General features: G+C 39.0%; 2 protein-coding genes and 1 long non-coding RNA gene across 3 annotated transcripts; 1 reads left to right on the forward strand and 2 right to left on the reverse strand.

The window, feature by feature from the left end:
* The first annotated feature begins 1,746 nt into the window (after positions 1–1,746).
* LOC146472370 (uncharacterized) lies at positions 1,747–8,897 on the forward strand. The gene is made up of 2 exons (XR_014866627.1): positions 1,747–2,250; positions 7,311–8,897. It is a non-coding gene; the product is annotated as an uncharacterized LOC146472370 (long non-coding RNA).
* On the reverse strand, positions 7,401–16,633 carry LOC146472371 (polyubiquitin-C-like). Its single transcript, XM_085119722.1, has 5 exons — positions 16,411–16,633; positions 14,306–14,719; positions 11,926–13,500; positions 10,970–11,425; positions 7,401–9,627 (listed from the first exon to the last, which is right to left on the reverse strand). The coding sequence occupies exons 1-5, from the start codon at positions 16,631–16,633 to the stop codon at positions 9,185–9,187; spliced, it is 3,111 nt and encodes a 1,036-aa protein (XP_084975848.1). The 3' UTR covers positions 7,401–9,184.
* Positions 16,634–16,650: 17 nt separating this feature from the next.
* LOC146472372 (uncharacterized) lies at positions 16,651–19,989 on the reverse strand. The gene is made up of 3 exons (XM_085119748.1): positions 19,881–19,989; positions 17,852–18,293; positions 16,651–17,435 (listed from the first exon to the last, which is right to left on the reverse strand). Exons 2-3 carry the CDS (start codon positions 18,060–18,062, stop codon positions 16,651–16,653), a joined length of 996 nt encoding a protein of 331 aa, XP_084975874.1. The 5' UTR covers positions 18,063–18,293; positions 19,881–19,989.
* Between the last annotated feature and the right edge of the window lie 728 nt (positions 19,990–20,717).

A 20,717-nucleotide genomic window follows, 5' to 3' on the forward strand; every position in this document is an offset into this window, starting at 1 on the left:
GATGATGATGATGATGATGATGATGATGATGACGATGACGATGACGATGACGATGACGATGACGATGACGATGATGATGATGATGATGATGATGATGATGATGCCCGAACAAATTCAAATAAGTTACTACTGGAAGGACAACCGCGACAAAATAGAAGCACCGGATCCCGTAGTCAAGGATCTGAATCAGCAACAAAGTGTAGAACAAATAATCTAAAAGAGCAAGGCTGATTTCAAGCTAGAGAAATATATTTTCCCAATATTTGGAAAGGTACGGCCTTTTTTCTTCAGGGTATTTTTGTCGGTTTTAGTGTCAAAAATACCCTGAAAACGAAAGGTCGTGCCTTTCAAAATATTGGAAAAATATATTTCCCTTACCGTCAAGGTCGTCTTACCGTATATTCCTTTCAAAATCCTCACTAGGGGATTGTATTATTAATACCCAGGGAGGTACTCCTCGGAATCTTTGGTGAAGGTGTGTGGCTTGGTCAGCTCTGTTCTCCAACACTCTGACCCGACTGATTTCGAACGTAAACCAAAATTTGTAATTAGCAATCATAAGATTTAGTGAACTTTTGCTTTGAATTTCTCCAAGAATCATTACAGCCAACCCTCCCGTAAGCGACCACCCAAAATGTCAAGCCTAGGTGGTCGCTTACGGAAGGTCAGACCACAAGGGGTCTATTAATTTTGAATCCATTAGCACAAGGAGATTCCAGCTCCAGAGGTTTAGTAGCCACATACAATAACGTTTTTCAATTTTCCAAAATTATATTGCCAGAGAATTTCAGTATCCAAGTTGATGGTTTGCCTGTGATAAATTACCTAATACGGCGAATGGGACAAGTCTATTTCGGGAAACCGGCTACCTCCGATTGTGACATTTGGCCTGTTTCCTGAACTATCCAAGAATGTACATGTGATAATGTTACAAAGGCAAATTTTCCAACTCCTGACAGGGGATAGATATGAGGACTTTTGTTGCGTATGTAAAAAGTGGTCGCTTACGGGAGGTTAAAAAAACAAGAAAATTGCAAACTGTCATCTCTAAAAGTGGTCGCGGTCGCTTACGAGAGGTGGTCGCCTACATGAGGTTCCAACTATAGCGATTTGACCGGGGAAATTTTGGTATTTTGGAAAAGTGGTAGCTCAAGAGAGGTCGTCACAAGGGGAGGTGTGACTGTAATTGTTCGAGAGGCTGTATCAAACACACGAAGGAATGTTATACCGGATTTCCAATCGCTGACCTCGAAGATAATTGGGAAAAAAAAGAAAAAAAGGAAGAAAGAAAAAGAAAAAAGATAACATCTACGAGAGGTGGTCGCTTACGAGAGTTCCAACTTCCAACTATAGTGATTTGACTGGGGAAATTTTGGTATTTTGGAAAAGTGGTAGCTCAAGAGAGGTCGTCGCAAGGTGAGGTGTGACTAATTGTTCGAGAAGCTGTATCGAACACACGAAGGAATGTTATACCGGATTTTCATTCGCTGACGTCGCAGATGATTGAAAGAAACGAAAAAAGAAAACTCGGCCGCGCCTCGCTTTTTCAACCCGTGGGGTAGTTTGGAAATCTGATGAGACATTCTTCCTCGTGGAGTACGTCTCTCACTACCGTTGCCCCCCTTTTCTCTAGTGAGGCAACTTACCTTTACCAGAGAAAATAGCACACTACGTATAGCGCACAAAAAGTTTTTATAAATTACATCACCGAACGATTTCCAAAAAAGGCCGTCCCGTCGTCACATTACCTAATAGAAATAATAATCTTACTCCAGTGTATCTTCACAATATCGTCACAACATTTTTTGTAAATTTAAAACTAATTATGGTCTAAGAACAAGTTAAAAAAAACTTATATTGCCTAAGCCTAGAACAGAGTACCTGAAGCGCAACTTCTCCTATAGTGGTGCCAACCAGAGTCCTACTTGAATTATGATACAATCGGTTACAAGCACTGTCTAAAGCCAAATTTATTCGTGGTACTGAATTATATAAAGTAGTGAAAATCAAATATTTACAGCAACATATGTTTAGTTATCGATATAACTAAACGTAGAATATTCAAGATGTGGGAAAGCGATGATTACGTGTTTCTGTGCTTGTCGCCAACTGTTTTGTCTTTGTTTTGTTTTTTTCTATGGTAATGTGACGATAAGTTTTTCCTACTTGAACGCACAAAAGAGACAAATTAGGCCTGAAAAGACTTTTCGGCGACTTGACAAAGGTAGCGGGCAGTGGTGGTTGGACACGGTCCGCAAAGCATGCTGGGACGAGTTGTCGGTTCGAGGTCAGTTGTAACAAACCTTCGTGCTGTGCGGATCTCAAGGAATGACAAATTTTCGCTTCAAAAAGGCAGGAAATCGGTTAATTCGGTAATTTATTCGATAAGTTTTCTCCGGTTACCGTTAGCGCACATCGACTGACTAATTTAACGCTCAAAACGTTGGGTTCTAGCGATCGATCGATCGAAAGTCGGTACAACCGAAACTGCTCCATGTAAATTACATGGATAATTACCACTTCCATACAATTGCAAAACCAATCCCGTCGTCCTTCTATGAAATCCTACCTTTTGAATTATAATGTACGATCACGGGCTCGAAAATCTGGCATTGAAATATTCAGAGTTCATAACTACTGGAATCCAATTATTCTGGTGGAAAGAGCCGAATATTATAATACGAAAGGAAGTAAACAAGGATTGTAGGGAAAAAAAGATTTTCACGGCCTTACTGGAAAGGAATTTCGTTTAACCATTCTGTATACTAGTTGCCAATGACACTGGGACATGGAAAAAAGCTCTCACACAAGTTCAGCTTGCAAGAGTCAATAGATGTTAGCCACACAGGAGTACTAAATATATGTTTGATATAACAAGTTCTTCAATAATAATTTGTTTTATTACATCACATGTTGCATGAGGGAAATGAAAACATCAAATTGATCTTGAATGAAATAAGTCAAAAAAACCTTGTAAACAATGCCAAATACTTTACCTTCCTTTACTGGGCAGACCCTTACTTTGTATGAAAGAGTCAGTGTATTTGATCAAGGTGAGGGGCCCTGGGTGCATGCTCCCTCTTTAATTATATATTTAAAAGAAAATAAGGCCTTTCAATACAAACATCAATACACAAAACAAAGTTATGGAGATTATGTACATTAGTACCCTCAAACATAGAGAGTGTGAAAGCCAAATAGTAAGGTGATAAGGAATCACAAATGAGCAATAAAAATTCAGAGTAAGTACAAGAAGCTGCTCAAAAGTGATTACTCATTTCCATAGTCCAACAAACTATGATAGCACACAATATAAAAATATTGACTTCACAAAAGTTTTGCCCCCCCCCCCCCCCCCCATCCCCCTTTCCCATTACTACAGTGGTTCAGCCTTATGAAAAACTCCAAAAAACCTGTGAGCAATATTCTCTTTGTTCTTGGAAGATTTCTAGTTCAGTTGTAACAAGACAGACTACCAACTATCAAAATCTATGTTTTTATTTTATTTTAATAATAACAATCACATTAATGGAAACTGCTGTACATATTGCACATGTAATTCATAACTTGGCAAAGGGGCACAGTATTATAGTCACACTAGATGTCCTCCTCTCCTTTACATTTACTAGTCACTTTAAATCTACAACATATATATCAATTATAATTATGTTTACTTATTGGATAATTTGGAGAAATATTGAAAATATACAAATTGAGGGGAACTCTGCTCACAAGGCATGCCCCCCACTCATAAACTAAGGGCCTGTTCACATCAAAGAGTATTTTGTACACCAATGTGAAGGTGGATGACTCAACATAGTTTGCAGAGCATACCAGAGATTTTAGCCACAGACAATAGTCAAGTACAATTCAGGGGTACAGTATTATAGTCACAATAGTCCCCCTCTCCTTTTCATGTACTTGTCACTTTAAATCTACAACATATCCAATTATTATAATTATGTAATTAGATTGGAGAAATATTGAAAATACAAATTGAGGGGAACTCTGATCACAAGGCATGCCCCCCACTCATAAACTAAGGGCCTGTTTGCATCGAAGTGTATTTTGTACACCAATGTGACAGTGGATGACTCAACATAGTTTGCAGAGCATACCAGAGATTTCAGCCACAGACAATAGTCAAGTACAATAATTGAGATCAAACTTGGCAAGGGGCACAGTATTATAGTCACACTAGATGTCCCCCTCTCCTTAACATGTGCTTGTCACTTTAAATCTTCAACATATCCAATAATTACGAATTGGATTGGAGAAATATTGAAATACAAATTGAGGGGAACTCTGCTTACAAGGCATGCCCCCCCTCATAAACTAAGGGCCTGTTTACATCGAAGTGTATCTTGTACACCAATGTGAAGGTGGATGACTCCACATAGTTTGCCGAGCATACCAGAGATTTTAGCTCCTGAAAATAGTCAAGTGCAATTGAGATTAAATTAGCATACATCTACTTTGAAGGTCATCTTGCAAATCAGCTGTCAATCCCTTTAATTAACAACACAAATTGCACACAATTTATACACAATTATATATTTATACAATAAACACAGTCCCCAGTAAAAATATTTTGTGATCACAGCGTGATCACAGATCACGCCCGTGATCACGGGCGTGATCACTCCTTTCACCGTGATCACGCCTTCACAAGGTGTGATTGGAGTGATCACACCCGTGATCACGGTGTGATCACTCCAGTGACCGTGATTTTCTACAGTGATGGCGTGATCACGTATGATCGGTGATGGCTTAACTGTCCAAACATTATTCATTAGAGTAAAATTGAACAACAAAAACAACCAAACCGCATATAAATATCATTCAAATGGTCCAAAATATCTGTAACACTAATGGAGTAAAAAAATCTTTTATTCTAGTAAATTAAAGATGTGGTTCAATAATCAGTCATAGCGGGCACCGTGACTTACCGCACTTAAAACTCGGGACAATTGAATCTTTCTTTACTGCGTGTCGTTCAATCTTTAACTCACAGGTTTCATGGTTTCACGCGTTTTTTCTCCGTTCATCAGTCCTGTACAACATTTTATAGCAGCTTTTTAAACGACTAAGAATGAATATTTACATTTGGACGATCAAATGCAAATTCAATCCTGATAGTTGTTGTAGCATATGTTGCCTTCTATGCTTGATTCATTTCACTTACTTGATCCAAGGCGAAAACTCAAGGCTGCTTTTTTGCATGTTCCCGACGAAGCACTGAAAAATATTTCCATTAGATACGATTCTAACTTCAGTTTCGAGAAAAATAGCGCCTTTTCTCCGAATTCCGTGACACGTGCGTGTCGGAATTTTATCTACAAGGTCTCTTGAGACATATGCGTGTTTAATCTTATTGGCCAAATGTCATTAACCTGTTTCGAATTACCTCTTCCTGATCGCGTTACAAAAATTGTCCTGAAAATAAACTTGACCGTTGGTAATTTGACTTAGAAGAGCGGGAACGTTTTCAATGCGAAGTATCTTCTCTTATCACTTTGGGAAACAGTTTAATGTTTGCTTTACTGAAGCGAAGATCTGCACCCGGCCGTTTGGTAAACAACAGACTGTTCCTTCGGATTGTCTCCGACTCAGTGTATTGCCGCTTGGATGTTTGGAGTTTGTCGCGATAAATGTACTCTGATCGAGAACTCTGAGGACTTCTTTGGTCTGCTGTAAAACGAAATGATTCTTGCAAGTTGTCAATTTTAGTCCACGTTTATAGACGGGAAAGTCAATATCGAAGAACGTTCCGATTATCGAGGTGAGCAACACGATCACATATAAATATAATAACGATGATTTTAGAATTTAAGTGATTCCCGGTTAGTATTCTTCTAAACCAAGATGAAAAATATTAGTTCACGTTTAATAAACCTGTTTGTAGTTCTCAACTTGTCAAAATGTATACTATTTTAGCTTGTTGCACTGTGCAACAGACTGCCCCGTGTGGTGTTCATTTTTATTCTGTACACAAAAATAAATAAACTTACGTGCTGCAAAACAACTTTTTACTGCAGACTGCTGTGTTTATAATGTTAAGCCCGGTGTTAAGGCACGCGCACTGTACTAATATAAATTGTTACGCTTGTCAACTATACTAGATAATTTGCTTATTATCATTCCTCTATTGAAAAAGTGCGTGATCACGCCACCGTGATTTTAAGGGAGTGATCACGGTCAGCAGCCATTCAGGCGTGATTCTGGTTTTTCTGTGATCACGGCCGTGATCACGCCGTGATCACGCGTAAAAAGTTTTTACGCGTGATCACGGCGTGATCACACCCTGTGATCACACCCGTGATCACGGCGTGATCACGCCTTTATTTTTACTGGGGGAGGTAATAAGTCAAATCATCAATAGAGATTTCATATATGCTTGACTTTTGGTGCAAAAAATATGCCTGAAGTGACCAAATATTTTTTTTTGTATGGGAATATATGGAGATATATATGCAAATTGTTGTACAAGCATACAAGATATACTTTAAAAGTATAAGTAGAATGTAATTTCGGCACAACTGATTCTTAATTTATGGAACTAAGTCGCAAGTGTTTCCCCTTTTTAGTTATTAATTTTTCTGTGGATCTGTGCTTGTGATAATAATATTTCTGATATTTTAGTCGACATCTACCAACAGTCCATAGCCCTGAAGCCTCAACATTTTTGTCCTGAGGTGAAAAAGCCGGTCATTTAGAAAAGCTGGCTAGAGCTTTCACTTGAGCTTTAGTCGTAAACCTAGAGACAAATCAAGCAAAGAGGAAAACGTCACAATAAATCTTTATGTTACATTGTGACTCGCTCGTTGTTTGCTCCTCACAATCGCCAAACTTTAAACGCACATAGCAGAAAAACGGTGAGAGGTGCGATGGGGTGCGATGCCTTAAAATCCAATAGCAACTCTTTATTAAACAAATGGTGTAATTTTTTTTCTTGGAACCCTGACGATATAGCGTCAAAAAGCAAACGCGTTCATTGATCATTGCACGTGGAGAAAAGCCGCCATATTGGACAAGCTTGCGAGGAAGTCGAATATTGACGACAATAACTAAGGAAATTATGAGAAAATACAATCACTGGTCACCTACATACCTCGTCACTTGTTGAATCCTTTCATTTGGAAGAAAAGCCGTCTACACGGTGAATAAAACAGTAAATAAGACGAAGCAATTATTCGCGTGAAGATCCTTCCTAAAAACGCTAGTGAAAGAATACGGTGATGTGATTGGCCAATTACTGCTACCATGATGCTCTTCGGACCGTGTCCAACCACCACTGGGTAGCGGGGAAGATTTAGCTCACTAGCAAGACAGAGCTCGTCACCATAGGTACAAGGGATCTAGCCAACTGGAACTCGTCAAACAGCAGACAATACGCAGTCTTCACTCCTACATAGCTTTATTTAGCACTGAGATCCTAACCATGAACGAACATAACCAGGAACAACCAACATGACCAAGCCCGCAACCAGGACGTAACCACGAATGTAACCGATTTACAATTGCAAATAGTTACGCCGGAATTACAAAAGGTAAAGTACTTTCTTTCGGTTTACAAGGTTTGATGGTGCAATATCACGCGCACAAAACAGAAAATGTTACTTAAGATTATATTACTTTTACGTGCGCTTAATTGTTAGAAGTTCTTTGTTAGGATAGTAATTTTCCGGACTACAACTATAACAAAGGATTACGCACTTGACTTGCGGAAAAGAAGGTACATCAAAAGAACTACTGAATCGTAAGATCACAGGACAAAGGTGATGAAGGACTCCAGTGATTGGACGAAGTACAATATACCATCACACGTGTTCAGCCGATCGCGCGAATGTCCAACTAGAATAAATAAAAGAAGAGCTTTTGTTTGAAAACCTTATGCTCGTTAGCTCGTTTGTAATGTTAGCGAACGACTATAAGCGAAAATTACATAAGACAAACAGCTAAAATATCAAGCGATGAAACACAAATCACTACGGTTGTTAATACGACTAAGTCAAAAATTCACTTCAAAGCTGCAAAGCTATTGTAACTACCTGATTAAATATTCTATTCCAAATGCAAAGCTATCGAAGCGCGGTTACCAAGAATGGTTCTTTAATACAATTTCGGAAACTAAAGTGAAACGCGAAATCTCTCGTAACATTCGCCCTTCCTTAAATCGAGGCGTCCTCGCCGAGCAAAATAAGTGACACTTGAAGGCGCGTTTTAACAGTTTCAACACTTGGTTCAACATGCGTTCAACACTTTGTTGAACCAAATTTCGGGGGCTTTTGAACAGGCGTTCAACATTGTTGCAAGTGCCAAAAAAAATGTTGAAAGCTTGTTGAAAGCGTATTGAATCAAATTTAAAATGGTATAAACTTTCATCCAACATCGATTCTACATTATCTTTGTTCTTAAAAATGTTGAATGGCGTTGAAACCGTTTGAGCACTCCGTTCATCCAACATTTACCCAACATCGGTTCATCGTTTGTTGAAGGAATGTTGGTCAAATGTCGAAACCGTTTAAACTGGCCTTACGTTGTTGTCTGGAGGCGAGGGGAACGAATGAATGGAAATAACTATCAATACATTCAGCTGATTACATGTGCAATAATAGACTGCGAATAATGACGTTAACTACAAGCTAATATAAGAAGAAGTGCGTGGATAAAATGGCGGGCAACTAGTGGGCAAATGCAAGTAAATATGAATGGCTTAATACTAATCATAGTTAAATATGGTTTGTTTTTATGCGTGCTAAACGATCCAAAAGTACAATTCGTTAAACTATACAACTTCAACAAGCTATTGATTTTCTCTCCTAACAGTTAACAACAAGATATGATTGATGTTCGGGATATGAAGTTGACAACGTTGAGTGATGAAATAAAGAAAAGTTAAGCCTTAAATATAAAATTATCGGCCTTGACTAATTTATCTCATTTCTTCTGAAGATTATATCGCTCAACAAAATTAAAACATGTTCACCCCTTGTGCTCTTCGATAATGTTCCCAATAGTTTCCAAAGCTTGAAAAGTTGTCAAAAGACTATAGAAACAAGCTAATTAGTCATATAATCAGTTGCCCTTGTAAAAACTGTTTTCTTTATCTGTCCTAAAACGGACTGCTATCTGTATGAAGATTTGTCGGCCTGTATCCAGGTTATAATACACTTGTGCCATGCTAACGATAGTCTACACGGAGGGTTGATTCCATCTGAAGGTCAAGGTCAGCAAGAGTGACACCATCATGGAGTAACCTCCCACCATGAGAAATTTCCAGTCGTTGGGTGGGCGACAAGTTATCAGCTCTCTTTACTTTTTCTTTAACCCCTCTAATTGTGTCACTGCGCTCTACTGCGACTATCTTTCCAGTCGGTGTCTCGACATATATTTCCGTGTCTCTAGAAATGAGGCGTACAGTTGATTCGTTTTGGATATTGTAGTAGGTCAGTTGGCGCATATCTTCTAGTTCCTCGCCATCAAATTCTAGATGTTGTTCGTCGGAGGGAATGCCTTCTGTCGCATGAATTGTGTCCTTTAAATCCTTGATGGTATCAGTTGATTTGAGTTCCAAAGTGATGATTTCTCCAGTCAACGTTTCTACATAAATTTGTATCTCGGGTTCTGAAAGATGAAGTCGTGTTTAGAATGAGAATAACATCTATCGACCTGACTACTCTAAAAAGTATTTCTACAGGAGTTTTGTCAAAACTGTAACGAATAACAAAGTACCTTGCTTCAATCATTAAATTTTCTTAGAGCACTTAGACCAAAATTTGAAGTCATTTCTCAAAGGCCATGCGCAGCCAAAGATAATTTACATTAGTTTCTGTCAACTGCCGAACATATTAATAACAGAACGTACTATACCATTTTTTTAACGTTTCTCTCATTAGAATAAGTCTTTTGGCTATTGAAAGTATAGTGACACAAAAAATAGGAAACATTGCGCCTTTAATAAAGGAAAAATGGTAAAAGTGTGATGTCCTTTTTTCCTACCCTTTGATTTCGGGAGGATATGAACATGATAAAGCGGGGAATCTGAAATTGATACTCTTGACACCCACTGCACGGTGAATATCACGCGTCATCACTCGAAGAATAAGCATTCTCCAAACCATCGAAAGATTTTGTCTGACTGGCAGGTATGTGAGGTTTTACACCGGCTGTGCTTTTAAGTATATCTCTGAGGTTAAAGTTCGGTGTGGATTGAATTCGTAATGAATAGAATTATGGCACGTTAAGAGCTTCATGTTGCTTCATTAAATTATCGCGGTCGACAATGGGAGACCGCAAGTCTAATTTTGTGTTTGCGTTGGGTTGCCTGTGCAAATGCACGCGGAACAAATCGAGGTTGGCGGCCATCTTGTTTCTCTGTCGCGCAAATTTACTCCGTTTTGATGCAAGAATCTGGTCTCATTTTCACGTGAAGATTTCACGCACACAAGTCCCCTCCCTTCAACATACAAATTGGCATGTTGACCACACTTTTTAATCTGTGATTACTATTACTAGTTTTAAGAAAATATTGTTCATTGACCAGAAGACTTGTTTGATCAATTGTTAACACAGAAATCATATCAACCGATTAATCTGCCTGCTTTATCTGTTCTTTGAGTGGATTAGCGAGGCTGGAGCTGACTTTGTTTTAATTGTCTGGATTAGCCTCACTGCTTTTCACATGACAATCATGTCGTTCTTGTTCAAACTAGCTTGCATTTACATTTGACAACCAAAGGTTTGTATCAAGACCAAGTGAACTCCAGCCTTACTTTAACTTAAAGGCAAGTTGACTAAGCACACAAATATAAATTGGGCTATTTACCAGCCCCGCTTTTCCCTGCAACTTTATCAAGAGCTTCCAGGACTTTCAGGTAGTAAAATATTGAAAAAGGTTGTATGTTAAAGAAACGATGTTTAATGACAAACTAAAATATGCAAATCATGAACTTACAATAATAATTACCTGGCAGAGAATGTTTGACGATATATTCTCGACAAGCTCTGTAGTCGTCTGCCGCAATAACTGTTGCGAGTTTCACCTCGATTGGGCCAAACGCCTTAAGAATGTCTTCTGTTATGAGAAACCTCTGCGCCACGTCATTTAAATGACCTGAACAGTAGTCTTCCCAAATCTCGTCGAGAATCTGCAGAGAGCTACATTTTACTGTGACTAATAAGCTCCCTTCCTGTACACGAACAATAACCGCTCTGTGCACTCTTTCCATATACTCTACAAATCCATTTCTGCCATCCGGAGTTGATACGTCAAATGAAGAAAGGCACTTGACTGCAACACGATTCAAAACTTCTTGTGCGGTGGGAATGGCTTTTAAATCATCTTCCCCCAAACCCTTGGCGGACATCGCTGGTGGTTGATTTGAAGTGGTTACCTTGCAATTAAGCCGCAGTTGAAGATGATCTGTTGGAAAAAGAAATCCTGGATCAGATGTGGACGCAAAAAGATTTTGAAACATTCCTCTATGAAGCCAAATAACAGAGGACCCCAACTAAATAATTATGAATTTGTTAAGCCAGCTTATTTGTTTACCATTTTTATACACCGTTTTATCAGATCAGCGACAGCAGGTGCATGGGCCAAGAAAGAAGGGCGCAACATACCAGCGATAGAAAACTTGGAAAGTGCTTCCCTCTTAGAGTTCAAAACACGTTTGTGTCATTCGTGAAGTATTATGCTATTTTGTTTAGTACTGTAGCTCCCGTAAGGCCTTTTTCTCAGTACTAGTTTCACTGCCCACCTCAGCAACTGCGTCGTTTCTTAGGAATTAAGGGTTCTTACCTATGTTGTTTGAGATACTGTTCTCTCAATCTGTGATTTCTCTTTTTGTTGCAATAAGCGTCAAAAGTTCAAATATGTCAAGATTAAGCATTCAACCCACAAAATAACGTAAAATAACCTACCCCCAGGTTCAACTACGCGTATTGTTGATTCATCTTGAATGTTGTAGTCACTCAGAGTGAGGCTGTCCTTGAGCTCCTCGCCATCAAACATGAGACTTTGTTGGTTTGGAGGAATTCCTGATTCTAGTCCAATTTTGTGTTTCACATCGTTGATGGTATCGCTCGATTTGAGCTCCAAATTGATCATTTGGTCATTAGCAAGTATCTCCACGTATATTTGCATCAATTTGATCAAGTATAGGGTTGATTCTTGCCAAATATTGCAATCACGCAGGGTGCAAACATTTTGGAGCTCCCTCCCAGCAAAGATGAGACATTGTTGGTCAAGCAAAGTTCCTTCCTTGTCCTGAACTTTCGATTTCACAGCCTCGATTGTGTTATCCGGATCAACCTCCAAAGCAATTGTTTTTGTAGTCTTTATCCTTGCGAAGAGTCTCAATCTTCTGGTGCTTAGAATCATGTGCTGTGTTGTTCCTTTTTGTATGTTGTAGTCACTAAGCGTGTCTACATCTTTCATAATCTTTCCATCGAAGAGGAGTTGCTGTTGTACTAACGGAATTCCCATAATGTTTTGAATTTTCCTCTTCACGTGCTCAATAGAATCGCTTGGTTTGACGTCCAACATGATCGCCTTTCCAGTAAGCTTTTTCACGAAGATTTGCATACCACCACAGAGCTTTATACGAAGGTAAAGAACTGATTCGTTACGAACCTTGTAGCCTTTCAGAGTGTGTCCATCTTCCAGCTGCATGTCAGCAAAAATGAGACATTGTTGATCTGTTGCAATCCCTTTTTTGTCTCGAATTTGCAGCTTCACACTCTCAATTGAATCATTTGGTCTTACTTCTAACGCAGTCGTCTTGCCGGAAGGCCACTTAATGCCGATTTTAATAAATTCCACGCGCCGTAGGTCTAAGACTGATCCGTACTGAATGCTGTAGTCTGTCAAGGTATGTCCATCTTGGAGTTCTTTGTCTTCAAAAGTGAGACATTGTTCTTCTGGAGAGATGCCTCCTTTGTCTTGAATTCTCCTCTTCGTATTCTCGATGGAATCAGTAGGGTTTACTTCTAACAAGATTCGTCGACCAGTTTTGTTTCCTGTTACAATTCTTACTACGATTTTCATAGGAACAAGCCCATCCGAAATTCTTTGAACCAAGTATAGGGTGCACCCATCTCTAATTTGGTAGTCATCCAGAGTGCGCTTGTCTTCCAGCCTCTCCCCAGTCACTGAAACGAGGCGTTGCCCGTCTAGTGGAATCCCTTCCTTCTCATGAAGTTTGACCTTTATATTCTCAATACAATCACTTGGTTTGAGTTCCAGCGCGATTTTTGTTCCAGTAACCATATTTATGAAGATTTGAATAGGGGTATTCCTATCTTCAACTCTAAGAAACGATTGAAAAGTTGACCACCTCTGAATGCTGTAATCATCTTTCAATTTTTCCGCTGGAATTCCATTGTCGTCTTGGATCTTCGTGTTCACTTTGTCCATAGAATCACTTAGCTGAACTGCTAACGGGCTCATTCTCCTGTGGGGTGGTGATAGACGTTGGAGGAATTGTGGAAGATGGGCTGAAAGAAAACAGTGTAAACGTCTATCTCATTTAAAAGCCCCCGTCTCTAATTTTTAATCCGTAACGGAAGGTCAAAATTAATAATAATGCCTTATGGGTTTTGGAGGATTCACTATGCCGATTTTAAGGGTATTACTTTTCTCAGTGCTTCATCTTCGTTATTGTCAAATGTTTAAGTTATTAATTGCATGTTCCTATATTGACATATGATAACTAAGTTTGTAACATATTACCCTCTTTAATATTATGCTTCACTACTTTAATTTAGTGTGGTATTTTGGAGAAATCACTTAATATATGGATAATCTAGCCTATAACAATGAAGTTTCCAAGAAATATTCCTCCATGTAGCCGGACAATAGATTTAAACATGCGAAAGGAACAACTGTCGCATGCGTTCTGGATACAAAATTAATACATACAGAGCATTAAAGATAGAAAACTGTTATATTAGAGTTACTCGAGCTTCACGCACTTAACCATTACCACTGTGGCGTACGCTGACGGCGGTCTAAATGAAGTTAGAATTTAAAATTAAATTATGTTTGCCTGTTGGACAGATCCTGTTTCTAATTGGCTGCACAGAATTTATTTCATGGCGGCATAGGGTAATTAATTATTCTGATATCTTGTCGAGAAATGTACATTTAACAACAATTAAGATGCAGCGTTTTTCTGACAAACACAAACTGCTGTAGAGGGATGTCCAAGTAATGGAACTTTAAGTTTTAATTTACTTGAAAAAACTGATAGAATGTTAAATAAGAATTAATTAGTATGCAAAATCTTCTATTCCTTCATACCTTTTCGTTTCAAATACTCTTGACAAGCTTTGTACTCGTCTTTCTCAATAGTTGTCGTGAGTTTCACCTCGGCCAGGCCAAACACCTCGAGAATGTCCTCGGTCACAAGGAAAGTCTGTGCCACTTTATTTAATCGACCTGTTTCATAATCTTCCCACAGCTTATCAAGGATCCGCAGAGAGCTACATTGTACTGTGCACGTGATTGCCAAGCTACCTGTAGCTGGCTCAGAGTCAACAAGCTGCACGTTATGTTCTTCCTTCAGATACTTTAGATAGCCATTCAACTCCTCTGGCTTATATGGGTCAACAGGCTGGAAGCACATAGAAGTAATGAATTTGAGAACGTCTTCCATCGTGACCATCGCTCGTCCTTTGTACCATGCCTCACAATCAATCCACAGCCTAAGACGATCTGAGGAAAAAAAAAGATACGGGTACAAACAGAGTAAAAATCTACAGAGCAATTTGCCTTTAATGATGGAAATAAAAAACAATATTGCGTCATCTGTTTTACTGGAGCCATCCCCCATATTGATCACCGTTCTACCATATGCCGGAGTTCAAGACAATTTTCTAATGATAAACCAAAACCTTTGAAATTAATAACAGAATTAATACACAAAACATCAACTCCCAAAATTCGGACACACAATTCTGCCTATTCGGATGAAACCTAAGTAATGAATGAATAAAACTTTCTTAGCGTGTCAATAAAATATCTGGCAGAGGGTAAGCCCTCAGCTTATAGGGGACACCTAACTAAGGGTAACTAAGAATCTAGAACTGTATGATGTATAAAAATTGTAAAAGATAAGAAAATACACATGTAACTATGTCTATTTAAAATACACCAAACAGTGAAAAAAGATTGAGGACAAATATCTTTAGGTGAAAATAGTACTGTAAACAGGAAGTCTAGGAATTGCATAGATGGCAGCCAGTGCAACCATCTTTTTGTAATTTGTTCATCAGCAAAGAATAGTTTTCACTAACTGCTAAATCAGAATCAAAACATCCTCATTCAACAGCAGAGACAGTATTAATGACAAGTATTACTAGACCATTACTTTTCCACGAAGGTTGAGTCCAAAACCGGGTTCGCTTTAATTTGTGATTTTTACATCACTGATTTGTATATGTAATCGCATGAGGCCAAGTAGAATAAGGACGAGGGCAATTTTAGAAAACTTTGAAAATACAAGTGAAAATTAATCCTTTCTTCTACGAGGACTCATTGCGATTACGTGTCCTTCCTCGCATCAAAAGGGCACTGTTGTTATTGTTCGGTTATCGTTCGTTGGAAGAAGCCGTAGCGAGATGAAAGCACTTGGTCGCGGCCATGAATGATTTCAGTTTTTCAACCAAACAAATCCGATCAAGTTTTTAGCTTTTGTCGCAAATAATCTCTTGCTGTTTCTCGTAAGAAACGAAAGTTTACCTTTAGGAATTTCCTTTGTAGCTGTAGCACTTGATTTCCAAGTATTTTTGGCACAAACAATCCGTCATAAAATGTTATAAAGCTGTAATGTTAAAGCTGTTTGTTTAGGTCTCCCAATTTATATCGCGTTGGCTTGTCCCACAGGTGTGTTGTCATGCTATCATCACTGAACTCATTAAATACGGAGTTTTGTATCATCTTCATTTTTTCTTCCCTTAACTGATTTCAATTGTTCCTTCAACTCGTCCAACGTAGAGTTTTGTATCCCCTATTGTTAAGAGGCTTATGACAGGGTGTTTTACAACAACTACTTATTATTATCCCATCCCTCAGGGAAGTCACTAAAAGTCAGGTGTTCCAGATAACTTTCAAAATCAGAGAGTCAATGAAGAATTTTGAGGGGTCAATAGCTCTGGTTCTCTCTAAATCTTCTTAAGTTTGCCATTCATTCTGTCGGGTCAGGAAGCCAGGCTTCTCGGGTTCTTGACCTGAGACCCCTGTCTTATCTGGAACACTGATTAAGTAAACCATTCCGTACCGAATTTTCTAGTTCTTCAATTTGATATAGTTTTCCTGATTTGTTTCAGGAATTATAGCACAGCTCACAATGGGGCCGTAAGGTTACATGATATCCTCATCAAACAAATAATGTTCAATTAACATACCTCCAAGGTATACTTCATGTAGGATTGATCCGTTCTCAATGCCGTGTTGATGAAGAGTAATGTCGTCATGGAGTCGCTTGCCAGCATGAGCAAGAGCTGGAGGCAGACCGGGTGGGAAGTCTTCTACTTGCTTGATTTTGTCCTTAACCATTCTAACAGTGTCGCTTGGTTCGACAGCCAAGTGGATCGTCGTTCCAGTCAGCTTCTTGACAAATATTTGCATGTGAACCGGGATTGGAATCAAGTATAGGGTTGACTCAGAGTGAGGCTATCTTCAAGTTGTTCGCCATTAAACATGAAACTTCCTTCTGTGATTTGAATTCTTTGTTTCACATCATTGATGGTATCGGTTGATTTGACTTCCAGAGTAATCTTTTTCTCAGTCCCTACCTTTACAAAAATTTTTTTCAGTAGCCTTGAGTGCACAGTTGATTTCTGCAGGAAACTGTAATAACAAAATTTTGGTTTCGACAATAGAAATGATCCGTTCCGGATGTTATACTTTCTCAAGGTGTGTTTATCGTCCAGTTCCTTGCCAGCAAACATGAGACACTGTGGCTCTGGCAGGACACCTTGTTCTTGAATTCTCTTCTTCACATCCGCTATAAAATCACTAGGTTTCACCTCTAAGGTGACTCTTGTCCCAGTGGTTTCCCCAGTCACAATTCTGATGATGATTTTCATGGGAACTTGCTTGTTTGGAAGCTTTGGAGCTAAGATCAGAGTTGATCCACCTCGAATGCTGTAGTCTCTCAAAACATGGTGGTCTTCTAATTTCGTCCTACTCAAAGCAGACACGAGACATTGCAGTTCTGGTGGAATCCCTTCCTTTTGTTGAATTTTCATCTTCACATTTTTAACACGATCACTTGATTTAACTTGCAATGTGATTTTATTCCCACCAGGAACGTCTATAAAGATTTCCATACCAACAGAAGGAGTGTTGCCCTCAGCACGCGCCAAAGATCTTGTTCTGCTTTTGGGGTTTTGTATGGGTGGTAGGTCTTCTGTCCCACCGAGACGAACTAGAAAATAAACAGGTAAACTTCAGAGAAGACGAGGTTATAACTTTCTATTCCCCTCACAATACCCCGACTAGAGAACTAGGGTGCTTACCATTTACATAGAAAACCCAGCAATTCCAGTTGGAAAATCAAATGGTACGCATCATTCCATTTGAAGTACTTCTGAAATTATGGGCTTCTGGTCAAAATGATGCATTTTTATTACTCCTTTTGGGATTTACAGCCGATGTTCATACATTTTGCATGTTATCCATCTTCTGTTAAGACAAGCTAAATCCTTTCGTATTTATGCCGAAAATTTCCATCCGGGTGGTTTGCGTAAACGGTAAGCACCCCTAGTCACAGGCTAACCTGAATGTCATGTTTTTCAAGTTTCATCAGTTTTCATCTATATGAAAAATAATGTTTAAACCTACCCCCAGCCGACTGAGGGTCACTATGCGAGGTACTGAATTGCCTTTGTCCAAAGTTAAGGACTCCATGCACATTGACCCCAGAGTGCCTGGATTCTTGACTGTTCAAGGCTTCCTGGTCATTGACCCCAGAGCCTGTGGATTCTTGACGGTTCAAAACTCCCCTTCCTGCATCTGGATAAAGCCAGTCGTAAAAGTAGCGAAGCGCGAACATCGCCTTTTACATAAATAAACCAGCTGCTCGCTGGCAATCGGTTTCCGTGCCGTCCTTGTTTTACACCCAGTCACCTGCTCTGTGTTTAGGAAAGCTTGATTACACTACTCGCAGCTTTTTCAGTATTTTTATCTGTAGCTACACCTTTCCAAGCAACAGTGCTTTGTGTTCTTCAGTGAATCACAGTTGTAAACAGGCCATTGTACTCCACGAAGGTCGGCCATTTGTCACCTGAAACAGGACACACAAAAAAATGCATTGAAATCGGCGGGAATTTACTGGTTCCTTTCGTATACATCTGACCCTATGTCTATAAAAACAATTTCTTAACTGAGTTTGTCGTGTCGCTTTTTTGGGACAACCTTTGTCGAAAGAGCTGTATATGATTTAACAAATTTAAAATACCACCCAAATTGTCCTGCTACGAATTTATCTGAATGCAACCCCTTTCAAAAACTCAAACATTTTAAATCCCTGGTCAGTTTTACAAACATCTTTGTTGATAATTTTCGACTGCACTAATTCGTCACCCACCGTCCTTCTGTAGTAACCATTGTTTCCAATATGCTTTGAACCTCACTACGAAAGCGAGGCGAAGTGTCAAAGCTTTTCACGTAAAAATTAATTTTGTTAGCATACGAATGAAAACTAAAATTCGTAATAAAAAATATGCACGAAGCGCTACTTTCATGCTGATGTTCAAAGCAACTCGGAAATCCCCTTTCTCCTTGTAGTATCAATGCTTATTCAACTCCTGAAGTCATGAGAATTGAGGGTTGAAGATACTTCACGCTAACAATGATTCAGATACTATTAACAATCAGGAAAGACGCGTAAATGAGCCAAACCTGGCCAAATTAAACCTAGATTGAACGCCCTAAACGGCATGAGAAGCATGTCGTTTGTAGCGTGTTTGCGTTCAAATCGCTGCCGCAAGTAGGAGAGAGCGCGAGGTTGCAGATCTAATAGACGCACTGTATTTGCTGGTACTTCTGTGAATCGATCTCCTAACAGGAAAGAAATCCTGCATAATGGTAGCTTCTGATTACAGATGCAAATCTAGACCTACTTATTACAGTCAGTCTATGACACGCGTGACCATTATTTCCAAAATTAATGAAATAAACATTCGAATTCGTCTTTGTAATGACTCCGCCATTTAAATGGAATGTTGAAGATTTCTCTGGAAACCTTTCCGAAAAAGTCGAATTAACTACAAAAAAGATTCAAAATAATTGGGAAACAGTTCTCAGTTACTCTTGTTACATGTATTAAAGATAAATAGTTTATAAAATAGATAGTTTATAAATGCAAAGAAAAGTTCATAGCTTTATACCGCCAATAAACTAGAGAAGTTTCTTCTACTCTAAAAATCTCGTCAGTGTCTCATTGGCGATGTTCAAAACTCCGGTCAAATTTCAAAAATACTGGTCACACGTGATGAGAATTGACTGTATTAAAGATGTCATATCATCAATGCGCGTTTGGTCTACAAGATACTTCGCAATTGAAATAGATAACTTCGAACTCTTACACCGACGGTCGAGCAAAATCCAAATCGATTATTATAAGAATTCACATGTTCGATTTTTATTCATTTCCGACATTTGTCGATTGACTGCAACCGAATTTTATCGACAACAATGAATTCAGTTCTCGACTATCGAACTATCGGACGTTGTTGCCTTCTGCTTTGATGTACAGTTCAATTTTTTGCCGGGTACCAAATATGATCGTTTTGTTTCCCAACCGGCCTCGGTGATTGCTCCAAGCCTGCTTTAATCTACCGTGGAATAACAAAAGCCAATATTCTCTTACCTTTATTCTCGATCGACGTTCAGTTTCTTTGAAAATAGTAGTCAGCTGAATCGAAAGTTTGGTGAGGGCGGAAGTGGCGACCAACCGCTGGCCAGAGAGACTGAGGACTCTGGATACGAGTTTGCTGTTGCTCCTCAATCAGTCTCCTTATTTGCTATTATTTGTCTAGCTCCCCTCGAGCGCGAAAGAGGCCTCTGAGGAGGAAAGAGGTGCAATGAGCTCTTGGAACGCCTCCAAGACGAAACAGGCCCTATTTTGTGGAAAGATATGCTCGTTATTGCATAAATAAAAAAAGATGGTAAATGTTGTCATGTCATGTATGGGGCAAACAAAAAAAAAGTGGATTTCTGTAAATTTTATTTTTGATTTATGTAAATCAACGGAAAAAATACTCGTTTAGTAGTTTACAGTACCGAACTCGGTTCAGGTAAGAGGTATTGACAATTAAAACTTTGCACTTAGCCTTGCTTTCATAATGAGGCAGTCAAAGCAACTCGGAAATGGCCCAATCGCAACAGGCCCAAACAGTACAATGAACAAATCAGAATTCGATGCAAGTACATGAAAAATACAAGATTCGAAGCTACGAGACAAAACTGGCAGAATTTAGTCGTATAGAAAATCTATAGTTTCCTTCGGCAAAATGTCAATTTTTTTTCTTATTATTATGCATCAGTCAATTCCAGCTGTGCCCACCCCCCCCCCCCCCCGGGAATTTGGATATTTTGAAAATAAGCTGGCAAATGCCCCACAGCCGGGACAAAACTTTGTTCAAATGCCCCGGGGTAGGGGCTCAAAAATGCTTTGTTTTCTTCCTTTCTCGACTTACTTGCAATA

This window comes from Pavona decussata, unplaced genomic scaffold, assembly GCF_977016875.1.
Source record: "Pavona decussata unplaced genomic scaffold, jaPavDecu1.1 SCAFFOLD_100, whole genome shotgun sequence".
Taxonomy (NCBI): domain Eukaryota; kingdom Metazoa; phylum Cnidaria; class Anthozoa; order Scleractinia; family Agariciidae; genus Pavona; species Pavona decussata.

What these genes read in the sequence shown, in the direction of transcription:
- LOC146472371 (XM_085119722.1), bottom strand. Translation starts at nt 16,633, where the DNA reads ATGCAAATATTTGTCAAGAAGCTGACTGGAACGACGATCCACTTGGCT. An exon ending in ACATGAAGTATACCTTGGAG is followed by an intron (nt 14,720 to 16,410) that starts GTATGTTAATTG and finishes TTTTTTCCTCAG; the next exon opens with ATCGTCTTAGGCTGTGGATT. An exon ending in AGAGTATTTGAAACGAAAAG is followed by an intron (nt 13,501 to 14,305) that starts GTATGAAGGAAT and finishes GTTTTCTTTCAG; the next exon opens with CCCATCTTCCACAATTCCTC.
- LOC146472372 (XM_085119748.1), bottom strand. Translation starts at nt 18,062, where the DNA reads ATGTTCGCGCTTCGCTACTTTTACGACTGGCTTTATCCAGATGCAGGA. An exon ending in TGACCCTCAGTCGGCTGGGG is followed by an intron (nt 17,436 to 17,851) that starts GTAGGTTTAAAC and finishes TTTATTTTCTAG; the next exon opens with TTCGTCTCGGTGGGACAGAA.